This window comes from Telmatherina bonti (genome assembly GCF_933228915.1).
Source record: "Telmatherina bonti genome assembly, chromosome: 10".
NCBI lineage: Eukaryota > Metazoa > Chordata > Actinopteri > Atheriniformes > Telmatherinidae > Telmatherina > Telmatherina bonti.
The window spans coordinates 39,102,330-39,115,658 of record NC_136628.1 but is presented as its reverse complement, the minus strand read 5'-3'; the positions used below and the strand labels follow the sequence as shown (position 1 = coordinate 39,115,658).

General features: G+C 50.1%; 1 protein-coding gene across 1 annotated transcript in view; it reads right to left on the bottom strand.

Moving 5' to 3' along the window:
- Positions 1–448: 448 nt before the first annotated feature.
- Positions 449–13,329, bottom strand: part of LOC306761379 (rap1 GTPase-activating protein 2-like) — a gene marked incomplete at both ends in the record, with an annotated part of 87,437 nt that continues 74,556 nt past the window's right edge. The window contains 6 exons of the mRNA XM_079247502.1: positions 449–546; positions 778–869; positions 961–1,183; positions 1,895–2,142; positions 4,216–4,362; positions 10,726–10,843. Of these exons, the coding sequence (XP_079103628.1) occupies positions 449–546; positions 778–869; positions 961–1,183; positions 1,895–2,142; positions 4,216–4,362; positions 10,726–10,843 (926 nt within the window). The remainder of the gene's footprint in view (positions 547–777; positions 870–960; positions 1,184–1,894; positions 2,143–4,215; positions 4,363–10,725; positions 10,844–13,329) is intronic.

The following is a 13,329-nucleotide window of genomic DNA, read 5'->3' as shown; positions in this document are numbered from 1 at the left end:
CAATCCATGTTAGATATTCACTCCACGTTGCCTGATTCTGAGACACCAGGCACCGCAGGCATGTTTCCAACTCCTGGTTCATCCGCTGTGTCTGGCCATTTGATTTGGGTTGATATCCAGATGACAGACTCATTGTGGCACCAAGAAGATGGCAGAACTCTTTCCAAAAAACAGACAGACTGTGGACCCCTGTCCGAGACAATGTCAGTGGGTAAACCGTGAAGTCGGAAAAATCATGACACGGGCAGTCTCTTTGGCAGAAGGTAATTTAGAAAGGGGAATGAAATTAACAATCTTTGAAAAGCGGTCAACTACTGTCAGCTCTGTTGTGTTACCTTTAGACGGAGGTAGGCCTGTGATGAAGTCCAATGAGATGCGAGATCAAGGTCGATGTGGCACCTGTAGTGGCTGGAGAAGACCCATCTGGACCTGCCTCGGTGTCTTTCCCCTAGCACAGACTGAGCAAGCGGAAACATTCTGCCACATCTTTTTTCATAGATGGCCACCAGAACCGCTGCTCTATGACAAACTTTGTACGTTTGGCCCCTGGGTGACAAGATAACATGGAAGTATGAGACCAGTGAATTACCCGAGAGCGCAATGCTTCCTGTACAAACAGTCGGTTGCGGGGACACCCAACAGCCACCTGTTCTGACCGGCTGGCTTGCTGCACCTCCTGTTCGATCTGCCAAGTCACAGCTCCAATAACAGTTGGGGGGGGGGGGGGGGGGGTGTAGGATAGATTCAGGTTCTTTAGTAGTTGGTTCTGGCTCATACATGCGGGACAGTGCATCCGGTTTAGTGTTCGGAGATCCTGGCCGGTATGAGAGTGAAAACTGGAACCTGCTAAAGAGAAGCGACCACCTTTCCTGGCAAGAATTCATGCGTTTAGCAGACTTGAGGTACTCTCGATTCTTGTGGTCTGTCCAGACCACAAAAGGTTGCTCCCTCCCCTCCAACCAATGTCGCCACTCCTCCAGTGCGACCTTGACAGCCAAAAGCTCTTTGTCGCCCACATCGTAGTTACGCTCCGCTGGTGTTAACTTACGGGAGAGGAAAGCACATGGATGAAAGTGGTTGTCTGAAGCAGAACGTTGGGAAAGAACAGCGCCAATGCCCCCATTGGACGCATCCACCTCCACCACAAACTGTCGTGAAGGATCTGGCATGGATAGGACCGGGGCTGTGGTAAAAAGCTCCTTGAGTTCATGGAATGCTGTCTCAGCTTTAGGGTTCCACTGAAAAACAGTCTTAGAAGATATTAGAGCATGCAAGAGGGCCGTAACAATGCAAAAGCCCCTGATAAACCTATAGAAGTTAGCAAGTCCCAGAAATTGCTGCAGTTTTTTGCGGTTGGTGGGAATATGCCAGTCTTTTACTGCTCTCACTTTTTCTGGGTCCATCACAACCTGGTTGGCTGTTATAATGTGTCCCAAGAAGGCGACAGAGGTGGCATGAAAGTCACATTTCTCAGCCTTGACATAAAGTTAATTTTCCAGAAGGCGCATCAGGACCTGACGGACATGGTATTTGTGAGTTTCTAGATCATGGGAGAAGATCAGGATATCGTCCAGATAAACAAAAACAAATTTATTTAAGTATTCCCGCAACACTTCATCAATAAAGGACTGGAACACAGCAGGGGCATTGGTTAATCCAAAAGGCATCACCAGATATTCATAATGGCCTTGAGGAGTGTTGAAAACCGTTTTCCACTTATCATGAATCCGCACAAGATGATAGGCATTCCGCAGGTCTAGCTTAGTTAACACGTTTGCCTGTTGAAGTATCTCAAAAGCAGAGGAAAGAAGAGGCAAGGGGTAGCGATTCTTGACTGTTATCTCATTTAGAGCACTGTAATCTAAACATGGCCGGAGTGATCCATCCTTCTTACCAACAAAGAAGAATCCCGCGCCAGCCGGAGAAGAAGATGGCAGAATGATGCCGGACTGAAGAGAAAGCTCGATGTACTCCTCCATAGCTTTCCTCTCAGGACCAGAAATGGAATAAAGGTGACCTTTAGGAATCGGAGCTCCAGGATACAGGTCAATGGAGCAGTCCCATTCGCGATGTGGAGACAGTGAATAGCCTTCTTTTAAATCATGGTAACATGACGGCACTTTAGCGAGATCAGGATAAACACTAGAAATCCCAGGCAGCTTGGCAGATTCCGGATGCAAGCTGGAAACACCTTGAGAATTAGTAACACAAGTACTGTGACATGTTGACCCCCACTGCTTCACCCTACCAGAGCCCCAGTCTATATACGGGCTGTGAGAAATTAGCCATGGTAACCCCAGAATAAGAGGATACTGGGAACACTCAAAAATATGAAAACGAATATTCTCCCGATGACTGGTGTTTATGGTCAACTGCAACGGCTCAGTTTGATGAGTAACATAGCTTAAGAGAGTACCATCCAATGACCTAGCACTGACAGGTTGCTTAAGTGGCTCGATGTTAACACCCAAAGACAAGGCCAGAGATTTTTCCATCAAACTTTCATCAGCACCAGAATCGATGAAAGCTTTAAGAAAAACGTCCTTACCACTGACTTTGACATGTACCGGAGTCAGACGTCTTTGAAGCAAGGACTTGATGTGCGTCTGGCTTACTAGTGCCTCCCTTATTCCTGGTGAGCCCCCTCTTTTACCAGACAGGTGTTGACTCGGTGACCAGATTGCCCGCAATAAAAGCAGGCTCCCTCTCAAAGCCGTCGACGACGCTCCTCGGATGACAGTTGTGTCCGTCCCAGTTGCATGGTCCCAGAGGATCGAAGAGAACTGGCGAGGAGGAGGTCGACTGACGTGGTTCACATTAAAACCCAGATGCTTTCCGTATGACAGTCGTTTAGAGAGCTCTCTCTCTCTCTTATATAATTTATATATATATATATATATATATATATATATATATATATATATATATATATATATATATATATATATATATATATATATATATATCGATTCGCATGGCCAGGTCCACCAAATCGTCAAAATTTGTGGGTAAGTCATGAGGAGCAAGAAAGTCTTTGATTTCATCCGTTAAACCAAAAACAAAGGCGTCCCTCTTTGCTGCCTCATTCCATCCGCTGTCTGCAGCCAGAGTGCGGAAGTCTTTGGCATAATCCATTACCTGGCGACTCCGCTGTTTAAGATTCAACAGCAACCGAGAAGCATCCCGGGAAGGGGAAGAATAATCAAACAGATGGGAAAGAGCTTGGGAGAACGCCGTGACATTTCGGCAGACAATAGCTTCACGATCCCACTCCACTGTTGCCCAGGCTGCTGCTCGTCCAGTAAGATATGAGATCATAAAAGCAACTTTGGCTTGATCAGACAAGAACCAGGATCATGTTAGAAATGCAAATCAAAAACATTGAACCTAAATCACATTGATAATGGTGTCCATCAGGATCTCAGCTTCTCGGATCTGATGCAGATTTGACTCCGTGACTCCAGTTCAGCTATTTTTTCGGCCAGTCATAAGCAACCGACAGAACCTGTGTGGGATGGAGAGGTGAGTGGAGCCATTTGAGCGTAAACGTTAGCATCTAGCTAACAGCCGGGTCTGGTTGGCGGGATCTCGGCTGATCCAGAGATGCCGGTGCTCTGGTGAGTCTATTGATGGTTTGAGTTTTATCTTGTCCAGAGGCTGTAATAAAACTCTGAATACTGGAGTGAGTTTGAGGTAAATCTGGGCCGGGCTGGGCAGAAATTGTCCTCAAGGACTCATTCTTTTTACTGGTAGGCAAACATTTAAGAAGGGTCTTTGCCATTAATTAATTAAGCTTGTAATTTAATAACACTTCAAATATGGACAGACTGGAAACCTACATGTTTAAAAAAAACTATCTAATTATGACTTTTTTAGTTAATTTAAAAAAAAAAAAAATTGAAATATTGAAAATCTTACATACTCCACTTTTAAAGGGTTGACATGTGGCGGAATCCCTGCAGGTGGAAAACTTGTCTGCAAATATTTTCATTATTAGTTTTCTTTGTATAAAAATACTTTATTCATTTTGTATTTATCTTAATTCATACATATTCCTCCAAAAAATACACAAAATATAGATTATCAAAGATTCATTAGAATCATTTTGACAAGTAGAAGTTTCTGTTGCAAACAAATATATTTATGTACAGCTGTAAAGTTATATAGTTGTTTGTCATACAGATGGATTAAACGGGCCTGGGATGGAGCGGCTACCTGTCCAGGTGGACCCGCTTCTCGCCTGATGGTTGCTGGAATACGCTCCAGCTGAAGATGAGTTGGATGAAATCATCTATCTGGACATTCTGCTCCAGGTTTACTGTCATGATGCTTGTAGGAGTTTTGGGCAGCTGGTGGCGCCACCTACAGCGTGAGAGCGGTAAGATCAGACAGCTGGATGCTGGGGCGAAGTAGAAGACCACAGAAACCAGTTCTGACTGCGAGGACAGACTGGACTTTGGGGATATCTGTCGGTTTCATGACGAGCTGGTTAAGACTGGAGGGACTTGTTTGTGCACGTTTTGGTGAACTGGTCCAGAGAGGAGACTGGTTCTGATTTCATGGCCAGGTTGGTTCTCAGGGACCCTGTTCTATGTCATCTGTCATTTGATTTTTAATTTAAGATGAGAATATTCGTCCTTTTTAACATCCTGACTGTCATGAGCAGAACCATTTTCATCCTGCTGCATCTGTCGGATGGAGATGAAACAGTTACCATGGAGACCATAGAAGAAGAGTTTATTGAGAGAGCCCAGCAGGAGAACATAGATGACCTCCGTGACCTTCCATCTGGTCAAACTGGGGGCATGGCCCATTCAACGAAAAAACATAGATACTGTTTGTTTTTCCACCAGATGAACTCTTTACTTTTATTGATCCATTTGATCTGGTAAATGCAAAGATTTTATTTAGAATCGAGCCACGTACGACTGGATAAACGCTTTTTAGTTTCACAACCAGTAAACACACACGAAACAGGTAGAACACCAGTAGGCCATGATATGGACATATAGTCCTGCAGAGCGTCATACAGATGGTGATCAGATGGTGATCAGATGGATCAGATGGTGATCAGATGGTGATCAGATGGATCAGATGGTGATCAGATGGTGATCAGATGGATCAGATGGTGATCAGATGGATCAGATGGTGATCAGATGGATCAGATGGATCAGATGGATCAGATGGATCAGAAGGATCAGATGGTGATCAGATGGATCAGATGGATCAGATGGATCAGATGGATCAGAAGGATCAGATGGTGATCAGATGGATCAGATGGTGATCAGATGGATCAGATGGATCAGACGGTGATCAGATGGATCAGATGGATCAGATGGTGATCAGATGGATCAGATGGATCAGATGGATCAGATGGATCAGATGGATCAGAAGGATCAGATGGTGATCAGATGGATCAGATGGATCAGATGGATCAGATGGTGATCAGATGGATCAGATGGATCAGATGGATCAGAAGGATCAGATGGTGATCAGATGGATCAGATGGTGATCAGATGGATCAGATGGATCAGACGGTGATCAGATGGATCAGATGGTGATCAGATGGATCAGATGGATCAGATGGATCAGATGGTGATCAGAAGGATCAGATGGATCAGATGGTGATCAGATGGATCAGATGGATCAGATGGATCAGATGGTGATCAGATGGATCAGATGGTGATCAGATGGATCAGATGGATCAGATGGATCAGATGGATCAGATGGTGATCAGAAGGATCAGATGGATCAGATGGTGATCAGATGGATCAGATGGATCAGATGGTGATCAGATGGATCAGATGGTGATCAGATGGATCAGATGGTGATCAGAAGGATCAGATGGTGATCAGATGGATCAGATGGTGATCAGATGGATCAGATGGATCAGAAGGATCAGATGGATCTCTCTGGTCCCGACCTCTCTGGTCCCGACCTGTCTGGTCCCGACCTGTCTGGTCCCGACCTCTCTGGTCCCGACCTGTCTGGTCCCGACCTGTCTGGTCCCGACCTGTCTTGAGGTCGGGACCAGACAGGTCGGGACCAGATGTGACGTTGACTGACTGAAGTGAGAAAAGGAACCTTAAATCCTGGAATGTGGAAGTGTTTGTCCCTGATGTGAGTTTGTGTCTCGGAGTTTGTGAGGACTCGTGTGGAGGACGACACCATCACAATGACGAGGTCTCAGACAACTTGGACAAAATCTTTCAGCGTTTTTCAGACGATAAATGAGTCTGAATCATCGTGAACTGGAGCAGATATCTTGGAACGTTAAAGTTTAAGAATCCTCCCAGAAACTTCGCTGTAAAACACAAAAGCAGATAAAAAAACAGAGATAAACTCTGATTGCCATCCTGCTTCGTCTAAATCAGATCCAGCTGGTTTTGGGGACACGTCACGCCAGCGGGGGTGTCTGTCCATCATCTCCATGACGTTCCTGGCCAACTCCACGTTGTTCAACTGGAAACAAGAAGACGAGAACAATGAGTTAAAGCAAAAACAAGAGGACAGCCTGCTGATCTGAGAGGTCACATGACCCATCTCTGGACCAGCTGAAGTCTTACCGATGGAGGAGACACCTCCAGCCAAGTCACATGCACATACATGTATGTGAGTGCACGCTGGTGTGGTTAAAAACAGGCCAGAAACAGCTGGTGATGCAGATACCATCCGAAGGCCCACAGCAAACTAACAATGCTGGTTTCCGTGGTGATGGATGAAATGGGATGGATCCCCCGTGAACTGAACACAATGTTGACATGGACGTAACTTTCAGGCTTTAAAACTCCAAGGTGACGTTTATTATTTTCTTTCCTGGGGACATTGTCGTCGTTGCTGCTTGGCTTTAAGGCATCACCTCACATGCTAGCAACTGGATATCAACACAGCTGCTGAAACATCATCGCAGTGATTCAGAAACCCCAAGATGACATTATCGGTGGAAGACAGAATAATATAAAAGACAACAGACAACATAGACAGACCCCTATGATGAACACAAACTCGGGCATGAATGTTCCCTTGCCCGGATGCGGGTTACCGGGACCCCCCTCTGGAGCCAGGCCTGGAGGTGGGGTACGACAGCGAGCGTCTGGTGGCCGGGCCTTCGCCCATGAGGCCCGGTCGAGCTCAGCCCGAAAGGGTTACATGGGCCCCACCTCCCGTGGGCTCACCATCTGCGGGAGGAGCCGTAGGGGTCGGGTGCAGTGTGAGCTGGGCGGCAGCAAGGGGCGGGGACCCTGGCGGTCCGATCCCCGGCTGCAGAAGCTGGCTCTAGGGACGTGGAACGTCACCTCTCTGGTCGGGAAGGAGCCTGAGCTTGTGCGCGAGGTTGAGCGGTTCCGACTAGATATAGTTGGACTCACCTCGACGCATGGCTTGGGCTCTGGAACCAGAACCCTCGAGAGGGGCTGGACCTTCTTCCACTCTGGAGTTGCTCATGGTGAGAGGCGCCGAGCAGGTGTGGGCATTCTCATCAGCCCCCAGCTTGGTGCCTGTACGTTGGGGTTTACCCCGGTGGATGAAAGGGTAGTTTCCCTCCGCCTCCGGGTGGGGGGACGGGTCCTGACTGTTGTCTGTGCTTATGCACCGAACAGCAGTTCAGAGTACCCACCCTTTCTGGAGTCCTTGGAGGGAGTGCTGGAGGGTGCTCCTTCTGGGGACTCCATTGTTCTGCTGGGGGACTTCAATGCTCACGTGGGCAATGACAGTGCGACCTGGAGGGGAGGGATTGGGAGGCATGGTCCCCCCCCTCTGAACCCAAATGGTGTTTTGTTATTGGACTTCTGTGCTCGTCATGGATTGTCCATAACGAACACCATGTTCCAGCATAAGAGTGTCCATATGTACACCTGGCATCAGGATTCCCTGGGCCGCAGTTCAATGATCGATTTTGTAGTCGTATCGTCGGACCTGCAGCCACATGCCCTGGATACTCGGGTGAAGAGGGGGGCGGAGCTGTCAACTGATCACCACCTGGTGGTGAGTTGGCTCAGATGGTGGGGGAGGAAGCCGGTCAGGTCTGGCAGGCCCAAACGTGTTGTGAGGGTCTGCTGGGAACGTCTGGCTGAGTCCCCCGTCAGAGCGAGCTTCAACTCCCACCTTCAGCAGAGCTTCGAACATGTCCCGAGTGAGGCGGGGGACATTGAGTCCGAATGGGCTGTGTTCCGTGCCTCTATTGCTGAGGCGGCCAGCCGGAGCTGTGGCTGTAAGGTCGTTGGTGCCTGTCGTGGCGGTAATCCCAGGACTCGTTGGTGGACACCAGCAGTGAGGGATGCCGTCAAGCTGAAGAAGGAGTCCTATCGGGCCTTCTTGGCCTGTGGGACTCTGGAGGCAGCTGATGGGTACCAACAGGCTAAACGGCATGCGGCTTCGGCTGTCGCCAAGGCAAAAATTCGGGCATGGGAGGAGTTCGGCGAGGCCATGGAGAAAGACTTCCGGACGGCTTCGAGGAGATTCTGGTCCACCATCCGGCGGCTCAGGAGGGGGAAGCAGTGCTCCATCAACACTGTGTACAGTGGAGGTGGGGAGCTGCTGATCTCAACTCGGGACGTTGTGGGTCGGTGGAAGGAATACTTCGAAGACCTCCTCAATCCTACCAACACGTCTTCCGATGAGGAAGCAGAGCTGGTGGACTCAGGGGTAGACTCTCCTATCTCTGGGGCTGAAGTCGCTGAGGTGGTCAAAAAGCTCCTTGGCAGCAAGGCCCCGGGGGTGGATGAGATCCGCCCGGAGTTCCTTAAGGCTCTGGATGCTGTGGGGCTGTCCTGGCTCACACGCCTCTGCAGCATCGTGTGGACATTGGGAGCAGTACCGCTGGACTGGCAGACTGGGGTGGTGGTCCCCCTTTTTAAGAAGGGGGACCGGAGGGTGTGTTCCAATTACAGGGGAATCACACTCCTCAGCCTCCCTGGTAAGGTCTATTCAGGGGTCCTGGAGAGGAGGGTCCGCCGGATAGTCGAATCCCGGATTGAGGAGGAGCAGTGTGGTTTTTGTCCTGGTCGGGGAACAGTGGACCAGCTCTATACCCTCTTTGGGGTCCTGGAGGGGGCATGGGAGTTTGCCCAACCAGTCTACATGTGTTTTGTGGACCTGGAGAAGGCATTCGACCGTGTCCCCCAGGGGCTCCTGTGGGGGGTACTCCAGGAGTATGGGGTACCGGACCCCCTTGTACGAGCTGTCCGGTCCCTGTACGACAGGTGTCAGAGCTTGGTCCACATTGCCGGTAGTAAGTCGGATCCGTTTCCGGTGAGGGTTGGACTCCACCAAGGCTGCCCTTTATCACCGATTCTGTTCATAACTTATATGAACAGAATTTCTAGGCGCAGCCGAGGTGTTGAGGGGATCCGACTTGGAGGCCTCAGGATTGGGTCCCTGCTTTTTGCAGATGACGTGGTCCTGTTGGCTTCGTCTGGTCGTGATCTCCAGCTCTCATTTCAGCGATTCGTGGCAGTGTGTGAAGCGACTGGGATGAGAATCAGCACCTCCAAATCTGAGACTATGGTCCTCAGCCGGAATAGGGTGGATTGCCCTCTCCGGGTCGGGAGTCAGGTCCTGCCTCAAGTGGAGGAGTTTAAATATCTCGGGGTCTTGTTCACGAGTGAGGGAAGGATGGAGCGTGAGATGGACAGACGGATCGGTGCGGCGTCTGCAGTAATGCGGGCTCTGCGCCGGTCTGTCGTGGTGAAGAAGGAGCTGAGCCAGAAGGCGAATCTCTCGATTTACCAGTCGATCTACGTTCCTACCCTCACCTATGGTCATGAGCTGTGGGTCGTGACCGAAAGAAGGAGATCTTGTATACAGGCGGCTGAAATGGGTTTCCTCCGCAGGGTGGCTCTCCCTTAGAGATAGGGTGAGGAGCTCGGTCATCCAGGAGGAGATCAGAGTAGAGCCGCTGCTCCTCCGCATCGAGAGGAACCAGTTGAGGTGGCTCGGGCATCTGGTCAGGATGCCTCCTGGACCTCCCTGGTGAGGTGTTCCAGGCACATCCCTCTGGGAGGAGACCCCGGGGAAGACCCAGGACACGCTGGAGGGATTATATCTCTCGGCTGGCCTGGGAACGCCTCGGGATCCCCCGCAGAGTTGGTAAATGTGGCTGGGGAGAGGGAAGTCTGGGCTTCCCTGCTTAGGCTGCTGCCCCCGCGACCCGACCCCGGGGGGGGGGGGGGGGGGGGGGGGGTATTGGGGGACATGATCTTACTTTCTTCTCTGAGATCTCTGCAGCCAGTCAGTCTAATGGTGTGACTCCTGTCTTTGGTCTGTCTCTGTTTCCTCCTCTTCCACAATGGTTCACACTGTATTGATATCCAGTTTCTAGCGTGTGACTTGGTGACGTGAAGCGCAGCGTCAGAAAGTAGTGAAGTGGTCTTTCACCTTCGGACTCTGCAGGACAACGAAGACACAAATCCAGAACTGGTTTTCAGTCTTCATTATATTCAGAAAACAGAAACTTGAGTAGAAATAATATCTTAAAATTTGGCAAAGACATGAAAAACTATCAGGTTAATAATTAAAGAGGTAAATATTCTGGATGTGGGGTTGGACCTTCATCCAGACCTGGACCTCAGAAACCAGTCCTGGATCTGTATGACTCATCGGGGCTCAGCTGAATCCAGATGTTTGGAAGGAAAACATGTCAACAGCAAGCTGTTTATGTACCTCCAGCTTCTGTCCTCGGGTCTAATGTCCCTGCTGAGGACACACAGAAGACACGTTCAGACACACATTCTGCAACGGGGAGCAGCTGATTGGACGTCATCCTGATGACTCACCGCAGCAGAAGGACTCAGCTTGTCAAAACGAAACTTCAGGCTGGATCTGGGAGAATTCTTGTTCTTTAGTTCTGGAAGAGGAAGAGGAGAGGATGAAGAGGATGAAGAGGAGAGGAGGAAGAGGAGAAGAGGAAGAGGAGGAGAGGAGGAAGAGGAGAAGAGGAAGAGGAGGAGAGGATGAAGAGGAGAAGAGGAGAGGAGGAAGAGGAGAGGATGAAGAGGAGAGGATGAAGAGGAGAGGAGGAAGAGGAGAAGAGGAAGAGGAGAGGATGAAGAGGAGAGGAGGAAGAGGAGAAGAGGAAGAGGAGAAGAGGAAGAGGAGGAGAGGAGGAAGAGGAGAAGAGGAAGAGGAGGAGAGGATGAAGAGGAGAAGAGGAAGAGGAGAAGAGGAGAGGAGGAAGAGGAGAAGAGGAGAGGATGAAGAGGAGAAGAGGAGAGGATGAAGAGGAGAGGCGGAAGAGGAGAAGAGGAGAGGAGGAAGAGGAGAGGATGAAGAAGAGAAGAGGAGAGGATGAAGAAGAGAAGAGGAGAGGATGAAGAGGAGAAGAGGAGAGGATGAAGAGGAGAGGCGGAAGAGGAGAAGAGGAGAGGAGGAAGAGGAGAGGATGAAGAAGAGAAGAGGAGAGGATGAAGAAGAGAAGAGGAGAAGAGGAAGAGGAGAGGATGAAGAGGAGAGGAGGAAGAGGAGAAGAGGAAGAGGAGAGGATGAAGAGGAGAGGATGAAGAGGAGAGGAGGAAGAGGAGAAGAGGAAGAGGAGGAGAGGAGGAAGAGGAGAAGAGGAAGAGGAGGAGAGGATGAAGAGGAGAAGAGGAGAGGAGGAAGAGGAGAAGAGGAGAGGATGAAGAGGAGAAGAGGAGAGGAGGAAGAAGAGAAGAGGAGAGGATGAAGAGGAGAGGATGAAGAGGAGAGGATGAAGAGGAGAGGAGGAAGAGGAGAAGAGGAAGAGGAGGAGAGGAGGAAGAGGAGAAGAGGAAGAGGAGGAGAGGATGAAGAGGAGAAGAGGAAGAGGAGAAGAGGAGAGGAGGAAGAGGAGAAGAGGAGAGGAGGAAGAGGAGAAGAGGAAGAGGAGAGGATGAAGAGGAGAGGATGAAGAGGAGAGGAGGAAGAGGAGAAGAGGAAGAGGAGGAGAGGAGGAAGAGGAGAAGAGGAAGAGGAGGAGAGGATGAAGAGGAGAAGAGGAAGAGGAGAAGAGGAGAGGAGGAAGAGGAGAAGAGGAGAGGAGGAAGAGGAGAAGAGGAGAGGAGGAAGAGGAGAGGATGAAGAAGAGAAGAGGAGAGGAGGAAGAGGAGAAGAGGAGAGGAGGAGAGGAGGAAGAAGAGAAGAGGAGAGGATGAAGAGGAGAAGAGGAGAGGCGGAAGAGGAGAAGAGGAGAGGAGGAAGAGGAGAGGATGAAGAGGAGAGGAGGAAGAGGAGAAGAGGAGAGGAGGAAGAGGAGAGGAAGAGGAGAAGAGGAGAGGATGAAGAGGAGAAGAGGAGAGGAGAAGAGGAGAGGAGGAAGAGGAGAAGAGGAAGAGGAGGAGAGGAAGAGGAGGAGAGGAGGAAGAGGAGAGGAAGAAGAGAAGAGGAGAGGATGAAGAGGAGAGGAGGAAGAGGAGAAGAGGAGAGGAGGAAGAGGAGAGGAAGAGGAGAAGAGGAGAGGATGAAGAGGAGAAGAGGAGAGGATGAAGAGGAGAGGAGGAAGAGGAGAAGAGGAGAGGATGAAGAGGAGAGGAGGAAGAGGAGAAGAGGAAGAGGAGGAGAGGAAGAGGAGGAGAGGAAGAGGAGAAGAGAAGAGGATGAAGAGGAGAGGAAGAGGAGGAGAGGAAGAGGAGAGGAGGAAGAGGAGGAAGAGGAGAAGAGGAGAGGATGAAGAGGAGAGGAAGAGGAGGAGAGGAAGAGGAGAGGAGGAAGAGGAGAAGAGGAGAGGAGGAAGAGGAGAGGAAGAGGAGAAGAGGAGAGGATGAAGAGGAGAAGAGGAGAGGATGAAGAGGAGAGGAGGAAGAGGAGAAGAGGAGAGGATGAAGAGGAGAGGAGGAAGAGGAGAAGAGGAAGAGGAGGAGAGGAAGAGGAGGAGAGGAAGAGGAGAAGAGGAGAGGATGAAGAGGAGAGGAAGAGGAGGAGAGGAAGAGGAGAGGAGGAAGAGGAGGAAGAGGAGAAGAGGAGAGGATGAAGAGGAGAGGAGGAAGAGGAGGAGGAAGAGGAGAGGAGGAAGAGGAGAAGAGGAGAGGAGGAAGAGGAGAGGAGGAAGAGGAGAGGAGGAAGAGGAGGAAGAGCAGAGGATGAAGAGGAGAGGATGAAGAGGAGAGGAAGAGGAGAGGAGGAAGAGGAGAAGAGGAAGAGGATGAAGAGGAGAGGAAGAGGAGGAGAGGAAGAGGATGAAGAGGAGAGAGGAGAGGATGAAGAGGAGAGGAGGGAGAGGAGAAGAGGAGAGGAGGAAGAGGAGAAGAGGAGAGGAGGAAGAGGAGAGGAGGAAGAGGAGAGGATGAAGAGGAGAGGAGGAAGAGGAGAAGAGGAGAGGATGAAGAGGACAGGATGAAGAGGAGAGGAGGAAGAGGAGAAGAGGAGAGGATGAAGAGG